The 25251-nt window shown below is 60.0% G+C and overlaps 10 protein-coding genes and 1 non-coding gene across 11 annotated transcripts; 6 read left to right on the top strand and 5 right to left on the bottom strand.

The window, feature by feature from the left end:
- Nucleotides 1-792: 792 nt before the first annotated feature.
- EHS24_003602 (uncharacterized protein) lies at nt 793-2793 on the top strand (the record flags this gene model as incomplete). The annotated part of the gene is made up of 1 exon (XM_028619265.1): nt 793-2793. The coding sequence occupies one exon, from the start codon at nt 793-795 to the stop codon at nt 2791-2793; it is 2001 nt and encodes a 666-aa protein (XP_028472439.1).
- A 536-nt stretch (nt 2794-3329) lies between these two features.
- Nucleotides 3330-5274, bottom strand: EHS24_003601 (uncharacterized protein; the record flags this gene model as incomplete). Its single annotated transcript, XM_028619264.1, has 5 exons — nt 3330-4336; nt 4377-4722; nt 4781-4947; nt 5004-5182; nt 5231-5274. The coding sequence occupies 5 exons, from the start codon at nt 5272-5274 to the stop codon at nt 3330-3332; spliced, it is 1743 nt and encodes a 580-aa protein (XP_028472438.1).
- Nucleotides 5275-6095: 821 nt separating this feature from the next.
- Nucleotides 6096-7187, top strand: EHS24_003600 (uncharacterized protein; the record flags this gene model as incomplete). Its single annotated transcript, XM_028619263.1, has 2 exons — nt 6096-7092; nt 7138-7187. The coding sequence occupies 2 exons, from the start codon at nt 6096-6098 to the stop codon at nt 7185-7187; spliced, it is 1047 nt and encodes a 348-aa protein (XP_028472437.1).
- A 504-nt stretch (nt 7188-7691) lies between these two features.
- On the top strand, nt 7692-8334 carry EHS24_003599 (uncharacterized protein; the record flags this gene model as incomplete). The annotated part of the gene is made up of 4 exons (XM_028619262.1): nt 7692-7764; nt 7810-7893; nt 7950-7990; nt 8041-8334. 4 exons carry the CDS (start codon nt 7692-7694, stop codon nt 8332-8334), a joined length of 492 nt encoding a protein of 163 aa, XP_028472436.1.
- Nucleotides 8335-9185: 851 nt separating this feature from the next.
- On the top strand, nt 9186-10961 carry EHS24_003598 (uncharacterized protein; the record flags this gene model as incomplete). Its single annotated transcript, XM_028619261.1, has 1 exon — nt 9186-10961. One exon carries the CDS (start codon nt 9186-9188, stop codon nt 10959-10961), a length of 1776 nt encoding a protein of 591 aa, XP_028472435.1.
- A 794-nt stretch (nt 10962-11755) lies between these two features.
- On the bottom strand, nt 11756-12978 carry EHS24_003597 (uncharacterized protein; the record flags this gene model as incomplete). The annotated part of the gene is made up of 2 exons (XM_028619260.1): nt 11756-12411; nt 12597-12978. The coding sequence occupies 2 exons, from the start codon at nt 12976-12978 to the stop codon at nt 11756-11758; spliced, it is 1038 nt and encodes a 345-aa protein (XP_028472434.1).
- Nucleotides 12979-14533: 1555 nt separating this feature from the next.
- Nucleotides 14534-19567, bottom strand: EHS24_003596 (uncharacterized protein; the record flags this gene model as incomplete). Its single annotated transcript, XM_028619259.1, has 19 exons — nt 14534-14552; nt 14591-14822; nt 14881-15008; nt 15168-15341; nt 15402-15540; nt 15589-15742; nt 15793-15917; nt 15955-16092; nt 16134-16711; nt 16749-16805; nt 16849-17007; nt 17048-17957; nt 17994-18086; nt 18125-18256; nt 18294-18866; nt 18903-18983; nt 19020-19065; nt 19138-19305; nt 19373-19567. The coding sequence occupies 19 exons, from the start codon at nt 19565-19567 to the stop codon at nt 14534-14536; spliced, it is 4101 nt and encodes a 1366-aa protein (XP_028472433.1).
- A 280-nt stretch (nt 19568-19847) lies between these two features.
- EMC3 (ER membrane complex subunit 3) lies at nt 19848-21048 on the top strand (the record flags this gene model as incomplete). The annotated part of the gene is made up of 9 exons (XM_028619258.1): nt 19848-19867; nt 19913-19943; nt 19994-20026; nt 20070-20155; nt 20231-20446; nt 20487-20545; nt 20597-20684; nt 20725-20798; nt 20855-21048. 9 exons carry the CDS (start codon nt 19848-19850, stop codon nt 21046-21048), a joined length of 801 nt encoding a protein of 266 aa, XP_028472432.1.
- Nucleotides 21049-21354: 306 nt separating this feature from the next.
- EHS24_003594 lies at nt 21355-21442 on the bottom strand. The gene has a single exon. It is a non-coding gene; the product is annotated as a tRNA-Arg (tRNA).
- A 92-nt stretch (nt 21443-21534) lies between these two features.
- On the bottom strand, nt 21535-22669 carry EHS24_003593 (uncharacterized protein; the record flags this gene model as incomplete). The annotated part of the gene is made up of 4 exons (XM_028619257.1): nt 21535-21783; nt 21827-21910; nt 22253-22355; nt 22551-22669. 4 exons carry the CDS (start codon nt 22667-22669, stop codon nt 21535-21537), a joined length of 555 nt encoding a protein of 184 aa, XP_028472431.1.
- A 693-nt stretch (nt 22670-23362) lies between these two features.
- On the top strand, nt 23363-25174 carry EHS24_003592 (uncharacterized protein; the record flags this gene model as incomplete). The annotated part of the gene is made up of 1 exon (XM_028619256.1): nt 23363-25174. The coding sequence occupies one exon, from the start codon at nt 23363-23365 to the stop codon at nt 25172-25174; it is 1812 nt and encodes a 603-aa protein (XP_028472430.1).
- Nucleotides 25175-25251: the final 77 nt, after the last annotated feature.

The following is a 25251-nucleotide window of genomic DNA, read 5'->3' as shown; positions in this document are numbered from 1 at the left end:
CACCGCGCAGCGGCGGCACTCTCACTACTGTTTCAAAACCAACAGCCAAGACGTTACTAAAGACTGGGGGCGCGTCAGCCAGCCGCGTGTATCCATCTGTCTGCACAGTTTGCTGTACATGTATTGTCCAGGGCAACAGGAGTGTGTCGCTCTCCAACGGCCAGCGGCCGGCGGCTTCCCGAGGTTTCCCAATCAACGGTGTCGTTGCGCTCTTGTGCGCTCGCAACGCTCAAAACGCTCAAACGGTCCAGCCGCGCCAGCCGACCTGGTGTTCCTTGGCGGCACAACTGACAGGCCGCTGCAAGCCATCAGAACAGGCGCGGGTTAAAATGCTCCGTTCCTCCGTACAGCATTGACCTGCCCGCCATTGCACCCATTGCAGGGACATGGCAGCGTGGTGTTGCTCGCACGCAGCCGCTGCCTTTGCATACCCACAGCCCGCAGCGCTGAGCCCGCTCGCCGTCAGCCATAAGCATATTATCGCCCATCTCCCCTCAGCCGCGCCGCTTTCCCTTTGCCCCGTGGTTTCAACGACCGGTGCAGGCGGCCAGCACTCGAGTTGGGGGGGCGGCAGCTCGCAGTAGCACGCATCCTTTTGCCTGGATGGGAAAGCATTGACGAGAGAGAGAGAGTGAGCTAGGAGACCAAAGAGAGACAGAGTGAGACAGAGAGACAATGACAGCACAGGACATCTGTTGGGGCAGCTCGTCTCAAAAAGGTGCAAATGCGTTGCTATCGTGAGACGATCAACCCCCAACACCCCCCTTCCCACCACTTCATTCTCCCACCACCATGACCATCGCCACAATCCCTTGGCCACCATATGGTCACCGACGGGGCAACAACAAGACCTCGTTCAGAGCCAAAAGAGCAACATCACCGCCCAGCCCCGTCTCCGTCTCTCCCACGTCCACCTCATCCACGAGCCTCGCCTCCGAGGGCAGTCTCGGATCGCCCATCATGACGCACCTGGGCAACATGGCCTCGCGCTTTCGCAGGCCGTCGACAAAGGCAGTCTATGATACGACCTCTGCCGATAACGCACTGTGCAGTGCAACGCCCGAGCTCACCAAGATGTATGACAGCGACGATGCGGACAGCGAGAGCATGCCTGGGACCCCAGACCAGCTTCCAGTGCAGACGTTGCCGCAGCAGTCTTCTTCACCACAGCGTTCATCAAAAATCGCCTCGCCCGAACGACCACTGCCTCCGGTACCCTCATCTGAACGTTCCAAAAGTCCAAGCCCCGCGTGTTCCACGGCGGCACCTCCCGTGCTTGCCAAGCCGCCGTCCCGCCAGCGGGTGGTGAAGCCACAGCCGTTTACGTCGAGTGCAGGACGCCGTGCGGTTTCAGCAGAAGTCGCGTCCACTGCGCCTCCGGCGGCACCTCAACCGCAGACACGAGTGTCGGCACCGGTTCCTGCACCCATTACAATCCCCTCAAATGACTCGCCAGTCCCTGCAGCCGTCATCACTCTTGCGCCGCCCCAGGCAGAGGCAGCGTCGGGTCCCCTCGCTTCCGAACACCCACGTTCGGTGCGCGTCGTCATGACCGACATCAATGCCGTCAACCTCGAGTGGGACGCACCAACCATGGACCCTGCCACAGTGTGGCTGGCTTGTGCACGAGTGCACATTCTAGACGAGCAGCGCGTCCTCGTTGACATTCACAACGAGACACCGGAAGAGGAGCGTCGGTGGCTGATCCAAACGGCCGTCGAGCTCTACTTCCCCATGCGCAAGCGCCTCATGGAGGTCACCGAGGTGATCCGCCACTCCTTCCCAGGTTACTCTCTGGCCCCCCTGAAGCCTATCACACCGCCTCCTGCCGCCAACATGCGTCGGTCAGAGTTTGTGGGGTCAGGCCGCACTCCGGTTCTCCCAACGCCGCTTGAACTGCCTCGCCTCACGCTCCCCAACCCGTTCCGCAACACCTACCGCGTCCTGCAGTATGTGGACACTGGCCGGCGTGCACTTTGGGTTCCTGCCGGTGTGGTCTTTGACCTTGCGAGCCGCGGGGACACTGCAAGCATGATCCACGTTGGGCCCGAGGCTGCGGCCAACTTTCGGAGTGCCACCATGAACACGATGTTTGTGCATGCCCTCAAGCGCGTGATGGGCACCGACGTGAAAGCGACACCCGAGGCCCAGCATGCCATGGAGCGTGCACAGCTGCGCATGCTCTCGTTCCACCCCAGCCAGATCAGGGTTCGCCAAGTGGGAAAGCACGGTGGCATTGTCGACGTCGAGCTGCCAGCCCCGCGCGGTCTGCCCAAACTCCCAGAGTGGCACGTCCCGACTCGCGTCTTCTTCACCCAGGGAACCGAGTACGTCTTCGAGTCTGCGGTCGGCACCCCACGCTGGCGTCTCGACGAGATCAAGATGATCCTGGACGAACACATTGGCTATCAGATCGAGGCATGGGACGACATCCGTCGCATTATTCGCGCGTTTGCGCCCAACGACCACCGTGTCGCCAAGATTCTGGTCACCCCACCTGCGTGCCGCCGAGGATACGAGCGCCGCCGCTTCACTCCTCGTGTGACCCGTGCTGGCTCTGGCCACGGCGGTGTCCCCCGCGGTCAGCGTGCCGCCATCGACCTCCCACGCTTAATCAAGGCTCAGCGAGGCTGTTATCTGCTCGAGTACCCAGACGAGTCGGGCAAGGAACCAGCCACCTTGGATTGCACGGGCCAAGACCCCAAGGTTAGCATCCATGAGAGCGCCAGGGACAGCACAATGATGGTGTGCTGGCTCTTTGGCATTGTCGCCACGCTCTTCGAGTCAAAGTAATCACTAGTACAGTACATGTTGTGGCATATCCCCGTTGTAGTCATGCACCTCTAATTGTGTACCCTCACATACCGTGCGTTGAAAGGACCAACGACTCAGCTGACAACATTGAGTTGCGCTGATGGCTTGCCTTTTGCTGCGCCACCAATGTCGTCGGTCCACCAGAAGACACCTGAATCTTGATCACATCTTCTCACTCTCGCACACGACCACTCACATGCATCCATGCACATTGCAATTCTAACCTAGCCCCTGGAGACCCTGCGGTCCTCATGTAGTTACATGAGGATCTCAAGATGCACAAGACTACCGGCCGGCCATCGCTGGGTGTGTACACAATGAGGCCGATTGTGTTCGCGTGCCTTGAATCGGAAGATGGCTGACGCGCCGATGACAATGGCTCCAACATTTCTGTCTCATCGTCGTACATCTACAATCTGCTGGCTTTCTCACGCCACGGACCGGCCCGCCGCCAATTCAATTGATATATATAGTCTGTGCCTTTGCCTGTCAGCTTCCACCACTCCACATGGGAGTCACTGTACCTTGTAGTAATCACGAGCCTCATCGACGTAGAATGCCGGGTCAAGGTCCGCGGGCACGTCGCCGTTCCCGAGCCACGCCATGTCGTCGGTGTATTCTGGGTCGCGTTCCCATTCATAGTCCTCCCAGCGGGGGTACTTGAGGGCGAGGAATGCATGGCTGCTGCTCCCGGGCCACAGAGAGCGGATACGAGCCGCGCCGAACGCGCCGTTCTTGTACCAGCTCTTGCAGTTGGCCGAAAAGACCGTGCGGCCAAAATAGTCGTCCGTGTATCGGGTGAACGCTTTGGCAGGACCGTCGCGCACCACCATTGAGCGGTATCCCTCCCGCTGGACCTTGTTGATGACCTGAGATACGTAGGCGACCTGCTGCTCCATCAGGATAAGCAGCGAGCCGCTGCCGACACCCGTGTTGGGCCCGAGCACAGTGAAGAAGTTGGGCATACGAGGCACCGTAATGGCCAGATAGGTGACCACATCCTCCTTCCACATGTCCTGCAGGTTGAGGCCGTCAAGGCCATAGATCGGGAAACCCGGCATGAAGCTCGTGTCAAACCCAGTGGCACAAATGATGGCATCCAGCTCATGCTCTTTGCCGTCAGTGGTACGGATACCGCGCTCGGTGAACGCCTGGATACCCGTGGAAACAAACTCGACATTGTCGGCGACCAGCGCGTCCATGTATCCCGGCCCAGGGGTGAGGCGCTTGCATCCGGGGGGAAAGTCGGGAATGATAGCCTTGGCGACTTCGGGGCGAGTGGCAAGGCATTGGGTCATGTTCTCAAGGAGGGCCTCGCGGACGATTGCCTGTAGTGGCTGACCCTGGTGCGTCACCAGGTGGACAGATGCGAGGTCGCGCTCCACCTCTGCGCGGAACTCGCGATAGTATTCAGCGTCCTTGAGCCGAGTCTTCTCCACATCTGTGAACGTGTGGTTTGCGCCATTGGAGTCGACGCCGACCTTTTTGAGCGTCTCGGCGGCGAACACTCCAGACAGCCAAGCTTCACCCGTCAGCGCCGCAAGCTCCCAGCCAAGACTTACTCTGTGCTCGACCGAAGTTGACGACTTTGGCGGCGCGCTTCTGCATCTCGGGCACGATTTGGATCGCGCTCGCGCCTACACCAATGACACCGACGCGCTTGCCGGCATACGGCGACCCCTCGGCCTCCTCGGCAACCGCATCCCATCCGGACGAGTGGTGGATAATCCCCTTGTATGTCTCGCGGCCGGGAATGTCTGGCCACTTGGGCTTCGACAAGAGTCCGGTCGCGTACGCGACGTAGTCGGCCGTGTCCTCGATGACAGTGTCCGAGAGCAAGTCCTTGACCTTGAGCGCCCAGTGGCCAGCTTTGGCGTCCCAGCGTGCTTCGATCACCTCGTGCTGGAGCTACGCCACAGTCAGCCAGACAGCCCCCAGTGACTTGCCCTTCTGCCCACATACATACCTTCATGAGCGGTCGGAGGTTGTACTTGTCCACAATGTTGACGAGATACTGCCTGATCTCTGCACCCGGTGCAAAGAAGCGAGACCACTGGGTGTTTTCCGCAAACGAGTACTGGTACGCGTGCGCCGGGATGTCACACGCGACACCCATGTAGCGGTTGTGGTGCCCTATGTTCGTCAGCCTAAAGTGTCACGTCGTGGCCAGGACCATGTCATATACTCACAGACACCCCCGACATCGCTCGCGAGGTCGTAGATGGTAACGTCAACGTCGCGCACGTTCTCGCGGAGGTGCAGTGCGAGGTTGATGCCGCTGAACCCGGCGCCGATGCCCACAACACGAAGACGTCGGCCCTCGCCGAGTGGGTGTTCCACAAGGGGCGGGGCCCAACTGTAGTCGACCCTGGGGGGGCGGTCAGCAAGTGTCCACCACGCCGTGGATGACACCTACGGCGGTGCAGTGGGAGCGTCGGAGCCGTTGGAGTCGTTGGGCATGGTCTGCGGATGGTGGGAGTGTGCGAGGTGAGTAGTTGCACTGCTACAGGCTGCAGAGAGTAATGACAGGACTTCAATGCGGGGCCAAGATGGAGCACCATGCCCACATCTGAGGGGTTCCTGGCTGCGGCTTGTTCATGGTGGTATTCGGTATCTGGCGGTCAGAGGTCCCCCACACGTTGATGAGGATGCGGAACGCACTTCCGTGTGCATGAGTGGAGCTTGGCACGACTAACATCGTGCCGGTCATGTTTCGGTCAGTACCCGCCAAGTTGGATGGTTCTTGGCAAGCTCGTCTGGGTCAGGTGATTGACAGCTGCGGGTTTGCTTTGACCACCTCCAGTACCAGTACGGGCAGCAGTTCCGACCCCCATCCGACCTGATTCGGGTGCAGTGGTGGTGTGGTCGTGTTCCGTGGGGCCATGGATGACTGCCGAGACAGTTTCCGGATCAAGCTGTGTCACTCGTTTACCGTAATCATATCTTCCACCAAAGGCAGCGGCATCTTGATTCTCTCCAAGTTGCCGCGTCCCCACAGCCGCAGTCAGCCGCCCGTGCGACGGTCTGGAGCACGCTGTCAGTTTGTCACGTACGTACAAACAGTACACGATGTCGCGCGTCGGACGTCGCGCATCAGCGTTGTTGCGGTTGGCATGGCGCACAACGTATGTACAACAACATGTGGCGTACACAGCCCCGTACAAGCCGGGTGACGGAGAAACGCGACGGAACCAAATGTCTCCCATCACCGATGTCCCTTGACGATGCCAACCATGTGTCTGTCGTTTGCTTCATCGCAAAGCAAACCAGACCAGCCCACAATGGCTCCCCGAACACGTTCTCACGGCCTAGCAACGTCTCCAGCGGTTCGACCTTCCATACCAGCAGCTGCCCGCGCCCGGAAACGACAAGTCAAAAGTCACACAGCGGCGCCAAGACCAGAGTCTGACGCGGTCAACACGCCAGACGACGTTGCACCCGACGCGTCCACTGTGTCGGGCCCCCAACTTCCAGTCGAGCTCGTGGAGCAAGTACTCACCTGCATCGACCCGACTGATACCCACACACTGGCAAACGTCATTCGTGCGTCCCAACTCTTCTGGGAGATTGGGGCACCACACCTGTATCGCCGGGTGACGTTCACACAGGCGCAGCTACTGAAACTCGTCGCTGGGGTGGACCACAGGCATCGCCAAGAGGGGGAGGAGGAACCCTCTGACGATGTTCTCAAGGCCCAGAGGTCAGATGGTGTGTCGCGATACAGCGACCGTGCGCAGCGTGCGTTTGGGTTCATCGAACACATGAGCCTCAACCCGCCGCCTTCTTACGCAGTTGTTGAGAGACTATGGGACGCCACCCTCCCAAACACGCCCCTGTTCCCGAATGTACGGCACCTATGTCTCACGCAGCCCCCCATCGTTCGTGACGATTACCGCGAAGGGCCAAGGCCACCTGCGGACGTGGTGGTTTTCGACTCGCCGGACATATGTGTCAACGGTCATCCTGGGGTTGTGCGACTTCAGCACCTCCCGACCAACAACACCAGATCCTTGAGCTGTCACTACAACAAATGGTGGTGCGGTTTCTTCCAGATCCGGCTCCCCGACAACCCACCGCCGATGCGCATCTTTGAGCCACGTCCGCGGTATTTTGACCCAGAAGGGTTCGAAATGGACTACATGTTGCCGAAGCTCGGGAGCGATAAGCTCGAGCTCAACTTTCGCCATGACTCTGTTATGCAGGCGGCGATCACGGAGAGGGTGGGGCTCTTGGTTCCCGTACACTTTGGTGATGACTGCATCCCATGTGTGGTCTGTGGTGAGTCTTGAGGGATTGTGAGACCTGCATACTGAGGACCAACAGGTCGCAAGTGGGGAGAGCCGAGGCCACACTACATCAAGAAGTTTGGATAGCAAGTCCACCCTGGAGCTTGGGCGGGGGCGCAGGGTTATGGTCAAGAGGGAAGAAGCATAGCCGATGGTCATGGCCCTGTTTGTAGACGTATAAAGCTCTCGATGGGCGTCACCATCGGCTCGAGAGTATACGCGACAAAGACATTCAACGACAGTCACTGTCGTCGTTATGAGCGTTGTAACGACCATCTGGTGAAGGGTCAGTGGATCAGTGGCGAAAGGGAGGAAAATCAGGCTCGAATTAGATTGATTAGATTGATTTGACTTTAGGGATGGTTACGTAACATGCTCTTTTTTAATACAATTACATTTGTGATTCAAATGCCTCCGTTCCTGTTGTCGTGCTGCAGTTGACGTCACTCGGCGTACGAGCGTTCAGAAATCCACCTGTGCCGTGTCTGCCTTCCCATCGTCGCCATCACACTCCATCCCATCGACGTCGCCCAACATCGCGCCCACCCCGGGAGGGCTGTGACATTGCAACAACATGCCAACGCTGAGACAATGTCGGACCCGTCCACCCAGTTCCTTCACCTCGTCTCGTCCTTGCTGAGCAACCTCTCACCTTCCTCGCCAGGTAAGGATTGATGAGTTGCCCCACCGTGCTGACGCTGTGACACAGTGCCCGATGCCATCCTCCTCCAGCTCCACGTCGTGTTTGGTCCGATGCTCACGTCTGCTCTCCAGCTCGTGGACAGGAGGGACGGTGAGCGCTATACAGCTAGTGCGCACAGAGAGGCAGGTAGCTGACTTGAGGCTCAGTCGTCAAGGTCTGCCTTCCAGGTGGCCGTGTGATCCACCAGGTGGGCTTTGTGCAGTGCCACTGCCATCAAGCTCATGCATCACGCCACAGGTCACTTCATCTGCCGGTGCACCATATACTCTGTATCTCGACCTGCCCGCTCCCCCATCACCACCACCACCAACGATTGCCGCCCCGGAACCCGTGGTCGACGCCGAGACTGATAGGCCGGAAGTATCCCCCGACAGCGACGCGCAGAACACGCGTATCGGCGACGACGTTCGGTATCTCAAGGCACTGTACTGTCCGTGTGCCGGGTTTGCGTTCAACTCGTTGACGGGTGGGAGGAATGTGTTTGTGAGTGAGCCCCAAGTGGGGGGACATGGGGGCTCTCAAGCACATTGACATGGCTGACGTGTCATGTTCCTCAGTGCAAGCATCTTCTAGCTGCTGTGCTTGCGCACCGACTGGGCAAAGTGCTAGAGACGGATGTGGGGCTGGCGGCTGTGGCTGTTGCGGTGGGTGGAGGAGGTGCTGGCCAGAGTAAGGAAGACGTCTAGACTGCACAAAACAGATCCGTTGCGCAAACACCAGAGAGGTTGCAATATAGTGTATATATCCACAGCTGGCGCACAATGTACAATAACTACCACATGAGATGGCACGCGTGCATGCATGTAGACGCAAGAACACGGCAGAGATGGTGCAGAGGTTTGCACGCATGTATGCATGCACAAACAGAACGCAGGGCCCGCACCCAGAGCCGGCGCACAGAGCCGACCGCAACGGGGCGGTGGGGTGGCACGGGAGCAAAAAAAAAGCCCCGCACTTGCCCAAATAGGCAAAATACTCCCGTTTCCGCGCACAACACACACACACGCCCCGCCCGCTTCTCGTCGGTCGAATCCCACCACACCCGCAAGCGGGCCAGCCAGCATCTTTCCATCCAACAGAGACACCAGTGCATCGTCGGCAACCCTCACCCACCCGTCGCCAGTCTCCACCTCCTCCCCTCCCCTCTTACCTCTCCCCTCCCTCCCTCTCTCTCAGACAAACATACACACGCAGCCTGTCTCATAACCCCCCACCTGCACACCTGCCCCCCCCCCGACACATCTCGCCACCCGCAAACATTGTGCTCCCCTCCCTGGTCACCTACACCCCCCCACCTGTTTATCAACCGACCCACACCCCTTTCCTCCCCTCCCCTCCCGACGGCTCACAGCCGATGTCTCTCTGATATCCTCAACCCCACCATGGACCCACCCGACCTCGCGGCTCTTGTGCTGTCCCCCAAGGGTGCCTTCAACCGCACACCCCCTAGGCCAAACTCGCCAGCTCTTGCAGGCAACAACAATGTTGCGACTCCTGCTGGCAGCTGCCGCACGCCCGTCGATGCCACACCTGGCCCAGCGGCCTTGCAGCTCGACATGAGCATTGGTTCAGCCGTGTCTGCCCTTGTCCACCACTTGGTCCAGCCCCTCGCGGTCCACTACCCACACACCACGCTCATGTCGCTCCGTAAGCAGCTGTCGTCTGTTTTGACCGCCGCATACACCCCCCTGTGGAACGAGAGCAACCCCCACTCGGGCTCGGGATCACGCTCCCTCATCTCCGACCACCTCCTCGGCCTCCCTGCCATCCTGGTCAAGGCCGCAGGTACCGAGATTGATCCCAGGGTCTGGGCCAAGGCCATCGCGTCCGGTCGTCGTCGCAAGCCCGAGAACGACGACGAAGAGCGCGAGTGGGAAGTCTGGTGCGACCCAGGCATGGTCGTGTGGCGATGGGGAGGCTGGAGCTGGGACGAAGCGGAATTTGACCCGATCAAGCGCTCGCGTGGTGAGTTGCAGACAAGGAGGCCCGGGCAAAAAATAAAAGTTGCCGAGAATGGTTGGGGACTGCTGCTGACGCACTCTTGCAGAGTCTTACCAGGTTATCTGGCAAGCGGCACCCACGGCCGCTCCGAGGTGACCAGCCCGCTGGCTACGACGACCCCGCTTCGCCCGTCCAAGGCGATCCCGATCCGGGCACCATCCCTCCTCGCCATGGCTGCTCCGGCCACCCCGTCTCCGGCACCGAGTCCTGGTCCCGGAGCCGCCCTCGCCGCCGCCGCCGCCGAGATGGCCACTTCGCCTACGAGCATGACCACCCCGTCTGCCCCGAGCCTCCTCCCGGCCGCCGAGTTTTCGCCCCTCCAGCCTCTTTCGGCGCTCTCGGCGCTCGGGCACGGTCGTCCTGGCTCGATCGATTTCCGCAGCCACTCGCGCAACGGTTCGCGCAGCGTGTCCCAGCCGCTGCCGTACGCGCACCTCCAGCCCCAGCCGCAGGTGTTCCGTGCCGCGCACAAGGGCACCGAGAGCACGAGCTCGCACTCGTCCGACACGAGCGACACCAACTCCAACTCGCACACCCAGCTCCTCACGCCGGCGTCGCGTCCTGGATCTGCCGACCTCTTTCCCGAGGACAAGCGCCGCGCCTCGCGCGAGTGCACCCCGGAGATGGACGAGCGCAAGGGCTCCGAGTCGGCCCCGACCACCCCTCTGAACGCGACCTCTGCCGCCAACGCCACTGTCACCCCATACGACGGCGGCAACGTCACTGTTCTCGGCGGCGGCACCAAGCTCGGCGGCTCGCGCCCGTTGTCCTCTGTCTCGTCCCGCGGTGACCGTACCCGCTCGCCATCCGTCTCCATTGCCTCGCGCGCCCTTGCGACCGCCGTCGGCCCGAACTCGAACGGCGGCGGCGGCAACGCTGGCGCCCAGCCCGCGTCCCCGCGCAAGGCCCGCACCCGCCGCCGCATCATCCCCACCCACATTGGCTACTTTGGCCAACCGGGTGTCGGTGCCCCGATGATGGGCGCGTTCGGCATGCAGCCCATCAAGACTGGCCAGCCGGGCGGATACTGGGCCGCCGGCGCCGGCAGCGGCGGCGGTGCGCCTGTCGGCGTCGGTGTGGGCGTCGCCCCGCCCCCCGTCGGTGGACTGGGCATGGCCGCGCAGATTGGCGTGCCCATGGGCGTCAAGCGGGCCTGAGGCGCGAGGCATCTGTCACCGCACCATCTGTCATCTCATCCACCAACCCCAATCAAAGCATTATCAGTGTTCTCGAAAGCCAAAAAAGATTTCCTCGTCCCTTACAATTGTCGTCAAAGCAACACACCCAACCCAAGCAGCAATCTCCAACCAACACCATCTTTCTTCCCCTTCTTCTTCTTCGTTTTCGCTCTTCTCCTTTCAAAGTGACCCCTGGGTCTTGTCACCCGTTTTCTCTCCATCTACCAACCAACCAACATCTGAATTATCTCTTTTTCTGGTCTCGAGTAGCTGGCCGTGTTCTTCATTCTTTTTTATTCGTTTTTCCACAAATGCATAGTATTTCCGACTCGTGTGTGTGTGCTGGGATGACACTTTTGGATGGAGGGGGGGGGAGAGTTTGTTTGGACAGGACCGATTGTACCAAGTCGCGGGGGGGGGGGAAGGAAGCGAGACTCGCGCGCGAGGGGAAGGGGAAGTTGAGTGAGTCCGGGGCCACGACCCGCCGGCCGCCGTTCTGGTGGCGAGCGAGAGTGGCTTTTTTTGTTTTTTTTTGTTTTGGGGGAGTTTTCGGAGAGAGTGGTAATTACGTTCTGGGATATGAGAACATGCACAGTGCAAGTGGCTTGTCTAGGTGGCCGGTGGCCGGTGCGGTGGGGCAGTGGCCAGTGGGTGGCGACTGTCGAGTGTTGACTGAGAGGTCGCGTGGTGGAGGTACTTTTGGGTTTCGTTGATTTTGTGGTGCTTCAGGGTTTCCAGGTCGACTTGCCGCCGGTTGACTCAGCGCGCGCCGCTCACCACGAGCCGAGGCCCGCACCCTCCCAGTACACAGGCCACTCGGTGGGCCAGCGTGGGGCCACGTCGGGGACGCTGCTGGTGGTGGTGATGGTGGCGGCATTGACAATCTTGGACGCGGACGTGCTGATGTGGTGGACCGAGGCGGAGCGCACGACGAGGCGCACAAACTCGTCTTCGAGAGCGAGCTCGAGCGTGGGCGTGCGGTGGGGGATAGGGCTGGGGGAGCCAGTGGAGACAGAGGCCGCCGACGAGGCTGGCGTGTTGCTCGGTGTGCATGGCGTGTAGCTGGCAGCGGACAGGGGGGAAGAAGCCGACAGAGTGGACACGGAGGAAGGCGAATCGACGATGTCCAGGTTGGGCAGAGACGACCGGAGTGGGAGCAGGCAGACCATTGACGCGTCCGCTGAACCCATCGGGGACGTGAGGTCGACCGACGAGGGCGTGTTGGTGTTACGAGACGAAGGCCAGGTCTTTGTTGAAGCCTTGGACAGTGTCGAACAGGCCGACGACGCAGAAGAGTGAGGCAGGTGGGGGCATGACTCGCCGTGGAGGTGCATGGCAGGGCCGGTGGCGAATCCGTTGGTGACGATGCTGCTGTCCTTTCCAATAGTGTCGGGTGTGGCCTGGTGTGTGATGGGGACGACAGAAGGGACTGTTTTAGAGTAGAAAGAGGAGTGGAAACGTCGTCATGGACAACGGAGAGACGCGAGGGATAGAATGTTGTGTGTAGCGTGGAGAAACGCGTCGGATGATCAGATGAAACAGCACAGAGTCCAGTCAGCGCCAGTGCCGTGTCATGCCGCCGTTTGCTCGCCAGCGGCCAACCTTGTGACCCACCTTTACCAAACATTGTGACTGCGAGCGGGACAGTGCCCAGCAAACCAATGACGAGAACCAAGGGAGACAGAGCAGCGTGTGGGGCTCTCTGTGCAGCGAGGATGAGGACCAGACCGCCAGCACTGCCAGCAAGAAGGGGGAGGCACTGGAGGGCCACGAGCACGAGCGGACTGCAAGGTGGGTAGGCGGTGCGGCGGGCAGTGAGCAGCCACGCAAGAGTTAGAGAGAGGATGGGAAAGACGAGAGCGTGCAGTGGGATGCAGGTGAGGTTGACGGTTGTCGCGCAGTCGTCGTGGGTGGGGACAGTGGGGTGGTGGGTGGTGGGGTCGCAGGTGGGGAAGAACGCCCACTGGCCAAGCGAGCGGTACGGGCAGCCGAACATGGTGTGGAAGGTGGGTGGGGGGGGGGGGGGGATAGATGAATTAATGGGACGAGGCCGTCTATGGGTTTGCTGCGAGAAAGAGGAACCGTGAAGAAGGAAATAAGAAACGATAAAAGTTGTGTGCGTTTATGTCCAGAGGAACGGAGGGCGGATGAGGGGTGGTCCGTGAAACGACGAGCACCAAACAAGCAGTGACGAGCAAGGATTGCTCTGTTCTTCATGCACACGGTTTCGTCCCAGTGGATCTCCTCCCCCTCCTTGTATCTCCACTCGTGTCAGAGAAACAAGACACAGGTCCTCTCTTCCCAAGGCAAGGCGGGGTGGAGCCCATGTGTGTTGTCCGCTTGCTCCTCGACCTGTTTTTCCTCGCCTCTCTTCCCGTGTCTTTCCGTCTCCCTCCATGGTGTCAGCTGTGCCCCCACTCTTCTCGGCGTCTGCTCTTCCCATCGTGCCCCCACTCGCCAGTGTGCCCCTCAGTGCACAGTGATGCAGTGACCCAGTGACGAGTGTGTCGCGGTGTACGCCCAACCAAAGGCGCACCGAATGGGCCGTGTGGATCAGCTGGTCCATGCTGATGAGCGTGCAGTGCCCAAGTGCCCATGCGCCGTTGTCGTCGTCGTGGCAGCTACCAGGACACACAGCGCGTCCTCTTCTAGCTCCATCTCCCTAGGTCAATGCCCAGCGGCCAGCACTGCCAATGTTCCGTGTCCGCGTCCGTGTCTGCGTCCATCGATCCCAGTGTCACCTGTCAATCGGTGGGCGGCGGCGGCATCACAGACCCTCGTGTCCACGGGAGATCTGTCGTACCACTGACCAGGACAGGGCGTCGCCAGCATGCAACCATCCCAGTGACCATGGCGGCCGTTGAAGGGAATGGGCGTGAGTGGGGGAACACGCACAGGTTTTCGATGGAGCCTGCGTCTGCGCAGAGTGGCAAGACAGCCCCAAAGGGGTGGGAAAGGACGCGCGTGCAAAGACGACGGGGGGGAGGCACTCTTTGTCGTCACGACCCACATGTGCTTCCTTGATGATTTGTATTAACCTCGTGGAATGCAGTAGAGCGCGTGGATTTGCGTCCTCGGAGCAGAGCATGAGAACACCTGTTTCCAGCATCCCACCGCCTTGTTGGCTGCCGATCTCAATGGGAGGGGGGCCATCGGCGTCCAAACACACGTTTTTTTTTTCACTCCCCCTGCCGATTGCGTAAGTCTCTGCCACTTACACTAGTTTGGACGCAACCAAAGTCTGGCGGCCGCTAGTCCTATGCATTGGCTCCAGACAGTGGCTCGCTATTGCCGCGAAAGAGACGGCTGCGTCAGACCAACCCCCGTCGCCCCAGTCTGGCCAGTTAGTTGCATTAGTTGACCGATCGGCACAGAGTGCCATGGCAATTTCCGGTGTCAAAAACAACTCGCCGAGATTACGATACCAGATCCCACACGCGCGTCACGGATGTCACGGTCCAAAAAGGTTGCGAGGGGTAAGCATCAAATACCGATCACATGCACGCCCATACATTCCCAGTGGCCCAGTGGCCCCAACCCAACCCCTCCGTCTACGACCGCTCGCCCTCTCTACGCATCACTGTATCAGCCGCCCGAGCCCCACCCACGCAGCCACAGTGGGCCGCACGAGCTCCCGCGCCGGCGCGGCGTTGCCTCCCAGACCCATACCGCCCGAGCTCTCGACGCCGTCGAGGATGAGGTCGCGGTCCGCCCACGCCTCGTCCAGCGCCGTCTCGAGCTGGGCGCGGAGCTTGAAGACCATGGCCTGCAGGTCGGATGCCAGGTCGCGGTGGGTAGATGAGGCCAGCACGAGGTGGCGCAGGAGAGGGATTGCCTCGGCTAAAACAATGGTCAGTGTTTTTGCCTTTTGCCTGGCGTTCTTTTAAAATAGACCCACCACTCTTGTCATCCACACGCTTGACCAAACGGCCGATACTCGCGACGAGGTAGTCGTACTCGTCCACAGTGCCCTTGCGGCCAGCGGCACGCTTCCGGCTTGCCTTGTGTTTGGAACGCGAGGTTTGACTGGGAAATGGCGTCAGACTTCCATACTTCTGGGAGACGGGAGAGAATGAGGACGGCGGGGCGCATGTGGGAGAGAGGTGGGAGTCAGGTGTACCCGACAAACCCAACAGTTTGGCTTTCGGCAGGCGTCCCAGTCACGGCCACAGGCATGCCGAGTACCAAGCTCGAGCGGCATCAACTCCGCTGAAGCCGGATTCTGCATCGGCACCAGCCCGTCCGACCTCCGAAGTGCCTGCCCCGAACGGCTCGGAGAAGGGTTTCAGCCCGCCCGCAGGGACGGGCACAGTGATGAAGGACATGGGCACGATGACGACGATAGCAGAACCAAACCGCCTTGGGTGTGCGGCTGTCGCGCGATTTGTTTCAGGCGAACAGTTCTACAACTCAACTCACCCTGTCATCCTGGTCGTCTGCGAGAACACGGTCGTGGGCGCAACGGTGTAGCGCGTAAAGTTGGTGGCGACGGTGGTAGCGTTCGTGGCGACATCAACATTCTCAAGCTCGGGCTCGTTGTCCACAATGTAGAAGGTGTCTTGAAACCGTCAGCGCACTGCACATTGAACAGCAGGAGCGAGCTTACCAGGGTCGTCGATACGGAGACGGCGCAGTACGCCGAGACGCTTCATCTCCTTGTCGAGCTGGCCCTCCATCTCCTCCAGAGTCTCAACGAGCGCTTCCTGTGCCTCCTCGAGAGCCGGGTGGACGGTGTCCTCGATGAGATCACTGCGGCTGTGCTGCGCAACCTGAATTGGGGTCAACTATCTGTAGACAATCATGATCTCACAATGCGATAGGCCTCGGAAAACTCGGAACCGCGGCACGCAACGTCCACGGCGCTGTCAATGTCGTTGGCGTAGTCGACGAAGATCTGGGCCGCTTCACCGTGACGGCCACGGGACGACAGGTGGTCTGTTTTGTGAGCTGACATCTCCAACGAACAACTCACCTGTGACGCGCTCCACCATGCCAGCAATCGCCTCATTGGACTGCTTCTGCTCCTGGGCGAGGGCAAACAGCTCTCGCCAAGCGTGTGCGCGTTCGTACGCCTTGAGGGCACGCTCGTGTTTGCCGGCCAGAGAGTATGCTGAAAAACGTCAGTACCGATCTTGGCCGCTGAAAACTTACAGATGGCTGCGTCGTGGAACTCGCGCCTGTCGTACAGGTAGTCTCCGTACAGCTCGTGGATGGCAGGGAGGCGCTCCGCATCGTCACGGTAGAGCTTGAACGCTTCGTCGTACAGCTCGTACCTGGCCAGGTATGAGCTCGCGTCCTCAAAGCGCTCAGGACCGGCGGCAGCGAGGTTACGGAGCGCACGGTCACGGCGACCCAGGTGGTCGTCGATACGGAAGCGCTGTTCATGCGTATCGAGAGCACGCAGCTCGCGAAGGAAGGGAAGGTACTCCTTGGGGTCCTTCTGGGAGTACTGAGCCACCATGAGGACGAGCTGGAAGTCGTACATGCCGAGGGCGACGTCGTAGAGTGCGTTGACATTCGAGAGGAAGATGATGTACTTGATTGCCTCCTCGACAATGTCGGGGTGGGCTGCCTGCAGGTGCAGGAGAACGCGCAGGCCCGACTCGTAGTCTGGTGGCTGCTTGCAGACGTGGGTGGTGAGAATGGTCTCGACGTATTTGACGAGGTCGCTCTCAAGGAGTGCTCTCAGAGAGTCGCAGATCGAGTTGACCTTATCCGCCGGGATGGCACTGGTGGGTCAGCTCGAAGTATTGGAAAGTCACCCACGGTCGGTCAAGGTCACGAGCGAGGTCCTGGTACAGGACTCGCGACGAGTCGTTGGAACTGATTGTCAGCTGGAGCGCTCATGTGAACAAAAAAAGCTCACTTCAAGGACGTAACAAAGAGGTTGAGGTAGTCTACTTCGGGGATCTGCTGCACAAAATCGGGGAGCTTGGCGATGAACTGCTCAGGGGCAAGATCGTAGAGAATGTTCAAGTCGAGACGGTGCTTGCGGCAGGTGAGCAATGCGGAACGGTACGCGCCACTGTAGACGAGTCAGTTGGAACAATTTTGGCACGACGCACCCAAGGATGTCCCTCCTAACGACCGAGAGGACAAGAGGACGAGGGTAGACGGTCTCGAGATTGCCGCGGGGCATCTGGAGGACAAGGCTCATGGAACTGGGGCATGCGACGACGGCAAGCGCACCACGCTCGACACGACGGACCTCCCACTCCTTCTCTGCGACGGTGGCCACGTCCTCGCCCTCAATCACGCGCACGACGGATGGCAGAGGAGCATAGTGGCTGGACTGGGCGGAAGTGGTGTAGATGAGGAACTCGGGGGTGGTGGTGAAGCTGGTGACGCCAGTGGCAATGGCAGTGGCGTCGCGGCTGTAACCGTTCAATGAGGCAGCGAACAAGCGGCCCATGTCCGAAAGAGCCAAGACAAGGCCCGAACCGTGGGCGACGGCCACAGCCGTTGGGCGCGGGCAGAGGGCAATGGCGACAGGACGGGCCTCGTCCACGCTATGCAGGTGTCCGTCACGGTCAGCGACGAGCCATCCCGCCTCGGCGTCCCAGAGAATGTGCTGAGAGCACGGGAGGAGCGCCGACTCGTCGCGGACGTCGTTGGCGTTGGCGATCCGCAGCACAGCGTCACCGCCCGCCGCAGCCCAGAAGAGAGCGGCAGCCTCGCCGGTACCCGAGAGGCAGACCTGCTTGGCGATGAACTCGTCCTGCGGGGCAGCGAGCTGCTCCCATCGCAATTTAGGTTCGGCAACCTTGCCTCCAGCGCGGAGACGTGAGGCTCCAGCCTCGGGAAGTCGGATACCAAGGTCCCAAACCTGGACGCGGCCCGAGGCGAACAGGACTGCGAGGGCGTCCTCGTTAGGTGACATGCCGACGTGGACCGGCTGCTCGGGGAGGGAAAGCTGGAAGGAAGACATGGGAGGGGGCACGTTCTGGGTCCTGAAGGGGGTCACGAGGACACGGTCTGGAGTCAGTTGCAGCCACATTACAAGCAACTCACTTCCATCGACAACAGCAACTGTGGCTGTGTCGTTGGGCACTGGGAGGTGTGCGGCGTACGTGTCCCAGACGAACGAGCGGACTTGCACGTGCTCTGAAGAATTAGCGATGATCTATCTCACACCAACTCACTCTCTCCAATGAGATAGAGGCGGTTAGGCTGCTCCGGGTGCCACCTGATGCTGACGAAGCGGCGGTCGGTAGTGTGGGGCACAAGCTCCTGCTTGAGGTAGTAGTGGTAGTTCTTCATGGTCCACAGTTGAACTGGTCGTCAGTCGGGTTCGTCATCGCAATAACTCACCAACATCTTGCTCCTCGCGCCTGACCCAAATGGCAAGGATCTCCGAGTCGGCGTTCCACGCCATGTCATGGACGTAACCGCCCTCCCACGTCTTCTCGGCCTCTCTCAACTCAAAGCCTCCATGGCGGAGACCATTGCGCTCCACCATGGCCACGTCCCACCTGCCTTTCCTGCCCTCGCCACCGCCCTCATAGCCATAGCGCACCAGCGAGGCAATAACGTTGCCGCTGGGGCGCCAGGCGAGAGGACCCTCGAGACCAGCGAGCGACTCCGAGGTCGCGCTCAATCGCGGGGCGTGACCGGCACTGGCGTCACGCGCATAGACACGCACTTGACGCCTGGCACCGGGCGACACACCTTCAGCGTCCGAGGGATACGCGTCAAGTGACGAAACGGCAAAGTAGTTGCCGTCGCCGCGGAAGGTGATACGCGGCAGGCCGTCGTCGGTGGGGTGGGAAAAGGACTTGGGAGCCGGGGCGGCCGCAGCCTCACGGGCAGCAAGGAGAGCGGCCTTGCCGAGGGATCCGTGGAACTGGGTCGTCTTGGATCCCCAGCCGACATTGATGAACTTGTCTGAGGGGTTAGCACGGGACAACCTTCAAAACCCACCGTCTCCAAAGTCGTCACTCCTCAGTGGTCCCTCGTAGATGGTGTCAAACGTGCGGGTCATGCACACGAGGTTGTCTTCGCCTGATGGGTTAGCATGTATGACAGTTTGTCACTCACCGGTCACAATGACGAGCTGCTCGTCGTCAGGAGACCAGGTCGCGGCCTTGATACCCGAGTCGATGCTGCCGACAACGTCGAGCTGGCGTCAGCTGGTCTCAACGTTAACCTAGCTCACCACCAGACCCTCCGTAGGACTTTCAAGCTGGAGGACTGCAATGTCTCCTCCAGCAAGAAGCACAATGACGCTTCTGTCATCGGGAAAGTAGTGGACGTTGACGGTCTGCGGGGCGCCGGCGGGCAGAGCAAACGGAGCGAGCACGGGGGTGTTGAAGCTTGTCACAACCTTGGGCCGTCAGCTCTGTCTCTATCACACACTCCCACATCTGGAATGTATGACCTTTCTATCTCACCTCGGGAAATGACGCGCCCTCATCGAGGCCCTCGAGGCGCACAACCTTGACGTCTAGTCCAAACTCGACGGCTTCCTCAACGGTGGCGTAGACGATGCCGGTCTCTGGGTCGAGCGCGATGCGTGCTGCACGGGCTGTGGAGGATGCTGAGACATCTCCTGAGACCTGTACTGTTGTGGGTGTCAGGCTGCGCATGGCTGCAAACTGGACACCGAGATGGTTGAAGGAGACAACGTTGTTGACGATGGATGGTGGATGGTCCCAACTTTCGTCTTGCAATCTTCAGAGTGGGTGGTGTCATTTAGTAATCTATTTAGCGTGCCTGGAACTTACATTAGCATAGTGTTGTAATGCATTTTGGTTCCGCCCCTAGTCGGCCTCCACGCGCCGAACGAGTGACGTTTGCCGTCCTCGTCTCCATCCTGTTCTCCATCGCAACTCGTTCGACGATCAACCCACCTGCTTCCACACGACGATGGCGTCCGTTCTTAAAGAGTACGTTGAACGAGTCACTCGAGCTCCCTGCTGACAACGTTCCAGGCAGGACCTCTACCTCGACCCGTCCATTAGGGTGCGGAGACTCGCATAGGTTCCATCCTCCACAGTGCTGACTTGTTACAGGACTGGGTGCTCATCCCCATTACCGTTATCATGGTAAGCTGCCGGGGTCGTCGCTTATGGTATAGCTGACAATCAGCTTCTCGTCGGTGTCTTGAGACACTACGTGACGCAGCTGCTCAACTCGGCACCCAAGCCCAAGCCCGCCGCGGCCGTCCGCGAACAGTGGGTTGACCTGTTACCATTCCCTCCACTTCTCAGCGACCTTCCTGCCATGTCCACTCAGCTAACGCTTTCCAGGCGTCTGCTCTCCCGTTCACACGCAATTCGCGGTATCGCTCCACTCTCTCCGCTCTATCCGGCCCAGTTCAAGTCCTTTACGGCCTCGACCTCGGCCGCCATGGCCTCTGGTGACTACCTGCAGAACAAGGGCGGCGAGGCGGAGACTCCCAACCCCCTCGACCCCAAGAACATGGACAGCATGATGGACGGCATGAAGAAGCAGGCTGTCATGATGTGAGATGACACCACTGCACGTACATGCTGACCTCTGCAGGGTGCCCAACATGCTCATCATGCAGTACATCAACGTCTTCTTCTCGGGCTACATCCTTAGTGAGCAGACGGGCTGCTGATGACATTGACCTGTCTCACTAACACTCCCAGTCAAGCTCCCCTTCCCGCTCACTCTCGGCGCCAAGTCGCTGTTCGCGCGTGACATTGCCATGCCCGACCTCAGCGTCCGTTGGGTCTCGTGAGTTGGATGTTCTCACGGTATGCTTACATCCGCACAGGGCTCTGTCATGGTACTTCCTCAACCTCTTCGGTCTCAACGGTGTCTTCAAGCTCATCCTTGGCGATGAGAATGGTGCGTAGGGGCCAGCTTAGCAGCGGAATAGGGGTGTGAAGCTGACAGACCCCCAGCCGCTACCGACACCCGCGACCAGTCCGGTCTCGCCATGCTCGGCGGCGCGGGTGGGCCCATGGGTCCCGGTCAGCCTGACATGGTCAAGGTGTTCAAGTCTGAGATTGAGAACCTCTCCCTTGCCGACGGCCTGTACCGCTGGGTCGGCGACGGCGTGGAGGACCGCGTCCTTGAGCGCTGGGGCAAGAAGTAGATAATAACCAATGTTTGCATATGCATGGACTGTGGGCTGGACTCTGGCGGCAGCGGCCATGGCCTCGTTTTCTGCGTGCCCATCGGCTGTCGCTGAAGCGCTGCGGCTCGTCTCACCGTTGCTGCTGTTGAGTGAGACCCGTACCCAGACTCCAAGAGGATAATCCGAAAACGATCACACACCAATGTGGCACTCGGTACACAAAACGGCCCACCACGCCACCAGCCTCCTCTGACACTTCCAGTCCACCTCCTGGCATCCCACAACACCTGCAGCATGCATGGGAACCTCTGGAAGGGCCCAAAAAGGTCACGACGGGGATCGAACCCGCGATCTCTTGATAAACGAAGATGTTGCATCGTAGTCAAACGCCGTACCATTTGGCCACGCGACCGGCGATGTTCACTTCCTCGCCGTCGTCGAGCCGAGCCGTCCGTTCCATGCTGTGCTTCTCATTTGTTCTCTGGCTGCTCGAAGACAGGAAATTCAGGTCTTGGGCAGAGCAGGAGCCACCTGCCACCCCGAAGGTGGGGACGATGGTCGGCCATCAGCCGTGAACCACATGGGTGGGCCAACTGGTGTTGTTGGATTGCCGTCGAGGTCGTATTCCCATGCAGCCGGATAGAAGAGTAGTTTGGTTGTTGCAGCCTCGTGGGCTGCCTGCGGCATGTATCGCTCCACAAAGCCTGGAGGATACTGCTCGCGCTGGGCGTGTGGAAAGAACTCGCGTGAGTCCTTGTCTGTCTCCCACAATTCGTCCATGCCGCCACACACACACAAAGTCGGCGACGATGTGCCCCTGGGTGCGGTTGAGCTCGGAGATCAGGGAGCGTGTTGCAGTCGGAGTGGCGTGAAGTGCTGCCTGTAGGTGTCAGCGTATGAAGCGGGGTGACAATGGCGACAAATGAGGAAACAGGAAACGAGGCCAGACTTCACAGCCCACGCCCTTGCGCACGGGTTATGGATGTGAGGCGTCAGGAACTGGCAGGCAGTCGTCGCCAAACCGTTTCTCATCCTGCCCACGACACTGGAGTATGCCAACAGCTCCGTCGCTGGTTAAGAGCGTGCGAATATCACAGCGCACAAGGCTCCTCAGATCTTTGAGCAGCGCGCATCACTTGACCTCGTCGGACAAGACCTCAACACACACACTCCAGTCGGCCCCCCGTGGAACACCTTGGCGCAGGCCCCAGAACTGACTCACATTTTTCATCACGGACACAGTAATGTCGTCGATGACCTCGTGCCACGCGTAAACCGTCTCTGCACGGCGTCCAAGATGATGCATGTCGCGCACATAGTCGTTGCTGAAGCTGGGTGAGCCAGACACACACACACATGACTAAGTCGGCGGGACATATATTTCCTCCACTTTATCCATTACCGCCAGGGCGTAATCAACCACATCGAGTGAGCCATCGAGTGAGCCATCGATCACGTTCGGTTGCGAAGTGGGTTCGCCGTGTGTCGCCCAACGCTTGCTAGCTGCACGGGCGGCATACAGAAGACAGCGTTTCCTGTTGATGCTGTTCTTGGCGGGCGGAGGGAAATGGCGTCCCCTGGCCCAGTTCGTGCGCGGGAATGCAAAGATGGCTGCCGGCAGGTCGTGCGGGAACAGCATTGGCGTGAAGTGAAGTAAAGTGAAGCGAAGTGGACAACGTCAACGAGAGAGATGGATGGGACATGGTCGGGATGCAAGGATGTAATCCCTGTGATGGCCTGTCATCAACGAGGCCAATGTTTGTCGCCACCCGGCTATCGAGCAGAGGCCCGTTGCCCCGCACTCCGCCAAATCCGTGCGGCATCACCTCGACAATCCCGGCATACGGATCGAGTTCGATGCACTGGTTCCTTGTACTTTATCTCTTTATCGGCCTCTACACCTGTTGCGCGTCCTTCTACCTCGTCTAGCGTACTACGTGTCTCTTCTTCACTGATGTTCACCTTCCGAGCTGTCGTTTCGTTCGTGTTTTCTCGCTGTTCCAGACATGCAATCAAATGCAGATCTGTCTTGACGTGTTGCGTACGTTACGCATTGTAAGCTAGTAATGTGGACCAGGACAGTCTCTGGTGTTTGAGGCCAGCTGCATTGGTGTGCGTGTGTTTCATGCCGAAAGCTGCTGATGGTAAATGTGGCACTGATGATCGCGGGACGGGTGGCTTGAGTGTCTGATCGCGAGACGGGTGGCTTGGGTGACTGATCGCATCAACGGGTCTGTTGGCACTTGATAAGGCAGCGGTATCCGCCTCATACAGATGGAAGACTGCATCGCACGTCGGATGCCAAGGGCACCTTACACTACAACACCGCACCATGACAAACGACAGGTTCTGCGGTGAGGCGATCACAGCCGCCGACGCGCAGCTTCCGGCGACAACCATCGCCCACATCAGGACCGTTACAGCACAACTCAAAGAACAGGTGTCCGCCGAGCTCGAGCTCATCTGTACTGCGCAGACGTCCCTCAGCACTGAATGGAATCAGTGCACTTCAGCCGCTACAACACATACACGCGAGGTGGACGTGCTGGCCGAGGACGTTTTCCGCGAGGCGTGCAAGATTCGAAAGTTCACCTGGCAGGGGCTACGGTTGCCCCGCAGCAAGTTGCCAACAACTGCACCTCAGTGTCGACACTGTGATGGCCGCCAGCGCATGCAAGATCAGCGTGTTCATCGGGGACGACTGGAGCAAGCCATTACCAAAGCAGCAAAACGGATCAATGACCTGGAAACCAAGTTGGCGACCAGTGTCAAGCACACTATAGGCCAAGGTGTTCATTTCACGCACATTGCTGCCCGGGCAATGTACCTCGTCCAGGGGGAACGCGACCTCCGCGACGCGCTTGAAGATGACCCCCGGCTTCTACGAGCCTCCTCACGCCGCTCTGCCGTCGCTGCCGTCGTCGAGGCTCGACAGCGGCGCACCCTCGTGGATCTCGCGACGCCACGAGACTTGCGCAAGAGGAGTGACGGCCTGTTTGAAGAAGTCTGGGACCAGTACGTTGACTTTGCCAGCGTCGCTGCTGCTGGAGGCAAGATCTGGGCGGCCAACAAGGTGATCTTGGACAACTGGAACAAGAAGATGGGCAAGGACAGCGCACGACGGCAGGGACCTCCTGTGCTTGCTCTTCCCCCAACTCGCTCGACTGCACGCCGTCCGAAGAGAGGCAAGTGGCACTGCAGGACGTGTGACGTGATCGCTGGCGCTGCAAAGCGTCTCGCGTACTTTGAGGACCAAGTGGCCATCCTACCACCAGAGTTACGGTCGTCCGTACTCGACCAGGCCCGCGTTATCGCAGGCAGGCTTCCACCATCGGAACGGCTCAAGAAGTTCATGAAAGGCATGGGAGGTATCGATGCGTTGAGCCAGCTTTGCCTTACAACAGAGCTGTTGTCGATCCCGTTTCCTGTCGCCCCCAAACGGGCCTCACGCATAGCCACAGCCGCCAGCTCTGCACCCCCAGCGTCATTGCCAGTCGTCCTTCCAGTCGCGACACCAGCTCCACCTCCGCCGCCACCCCCGGCTCCGACTGTCGAGTGCGTCACCTCGTCTCTGGATGCGATGACACTCGACACACTGGCTCCTCGTCGCCAACGTGGCCTCCGTGCACACCTGAGCTCGGCACCGATATGGACCCCGCGGCCCATTTTCGGCATGGCCCATGCCGCCTCCCCAGCAAACAACACAACTGCGGGCCAACCTCCCGCTTCGCTGTTCCCACAACTCGCTTCTCGCCCGCCCAAGCCCCCGCGTAACTTGCTTGCCGCGCCCGCTTCCGCCACACCACCCACACTTGTCCTGCCAGGCCAGAGGGCCGCCTTGGGAATCGCGCACGACGACACTCTGCAGAGACCCATCGCCAGGACACCCAGGCGGCCGAGCAGTCGCGTCCTGGACCCCGCCATTCCCGTGTCTCCCACGACGCCCACCGCCCCCGCCCTGTCCGCCGACGTTCGAGCACAGGCCACACCGTGCGACCTCGCGCTCGACGTGTTCACGCCGGCCGCAGACGTACGGGGCATGAACCCATTTGCTCCCCCGGCGTTCACTATACGCCCAGCCATGACTCCGAGGAACCGCCTAGTGGAGGAGCGAATGGGACAGTCGTCGCACATAAACGTCTGAAGCGGACCCCAACGGGGATGCCAGAGGGCGGTACCTGTGCGATCATGTAGACGGGCGGGCGCTGTGCGTTGGTGCCG

Source organism: Apiotrichum porosum (assembly GCF_003942205.1).
Source record: "Apiotrichum porosum strain DSM 27194 chromosome Unknown scaffold_17, whole genome shotgun sequence".
Taxonomy (NCBI): Eukaryota; Fungi; Basidiomycota; class Tremellomycetes; order Trichosporonales; family Trichosporonaceae; genus Apiotrichum; species Apiotrichum porosum.
This window is presented reverse-complemented; position numbering and strand designations above follow the sequence as displayed.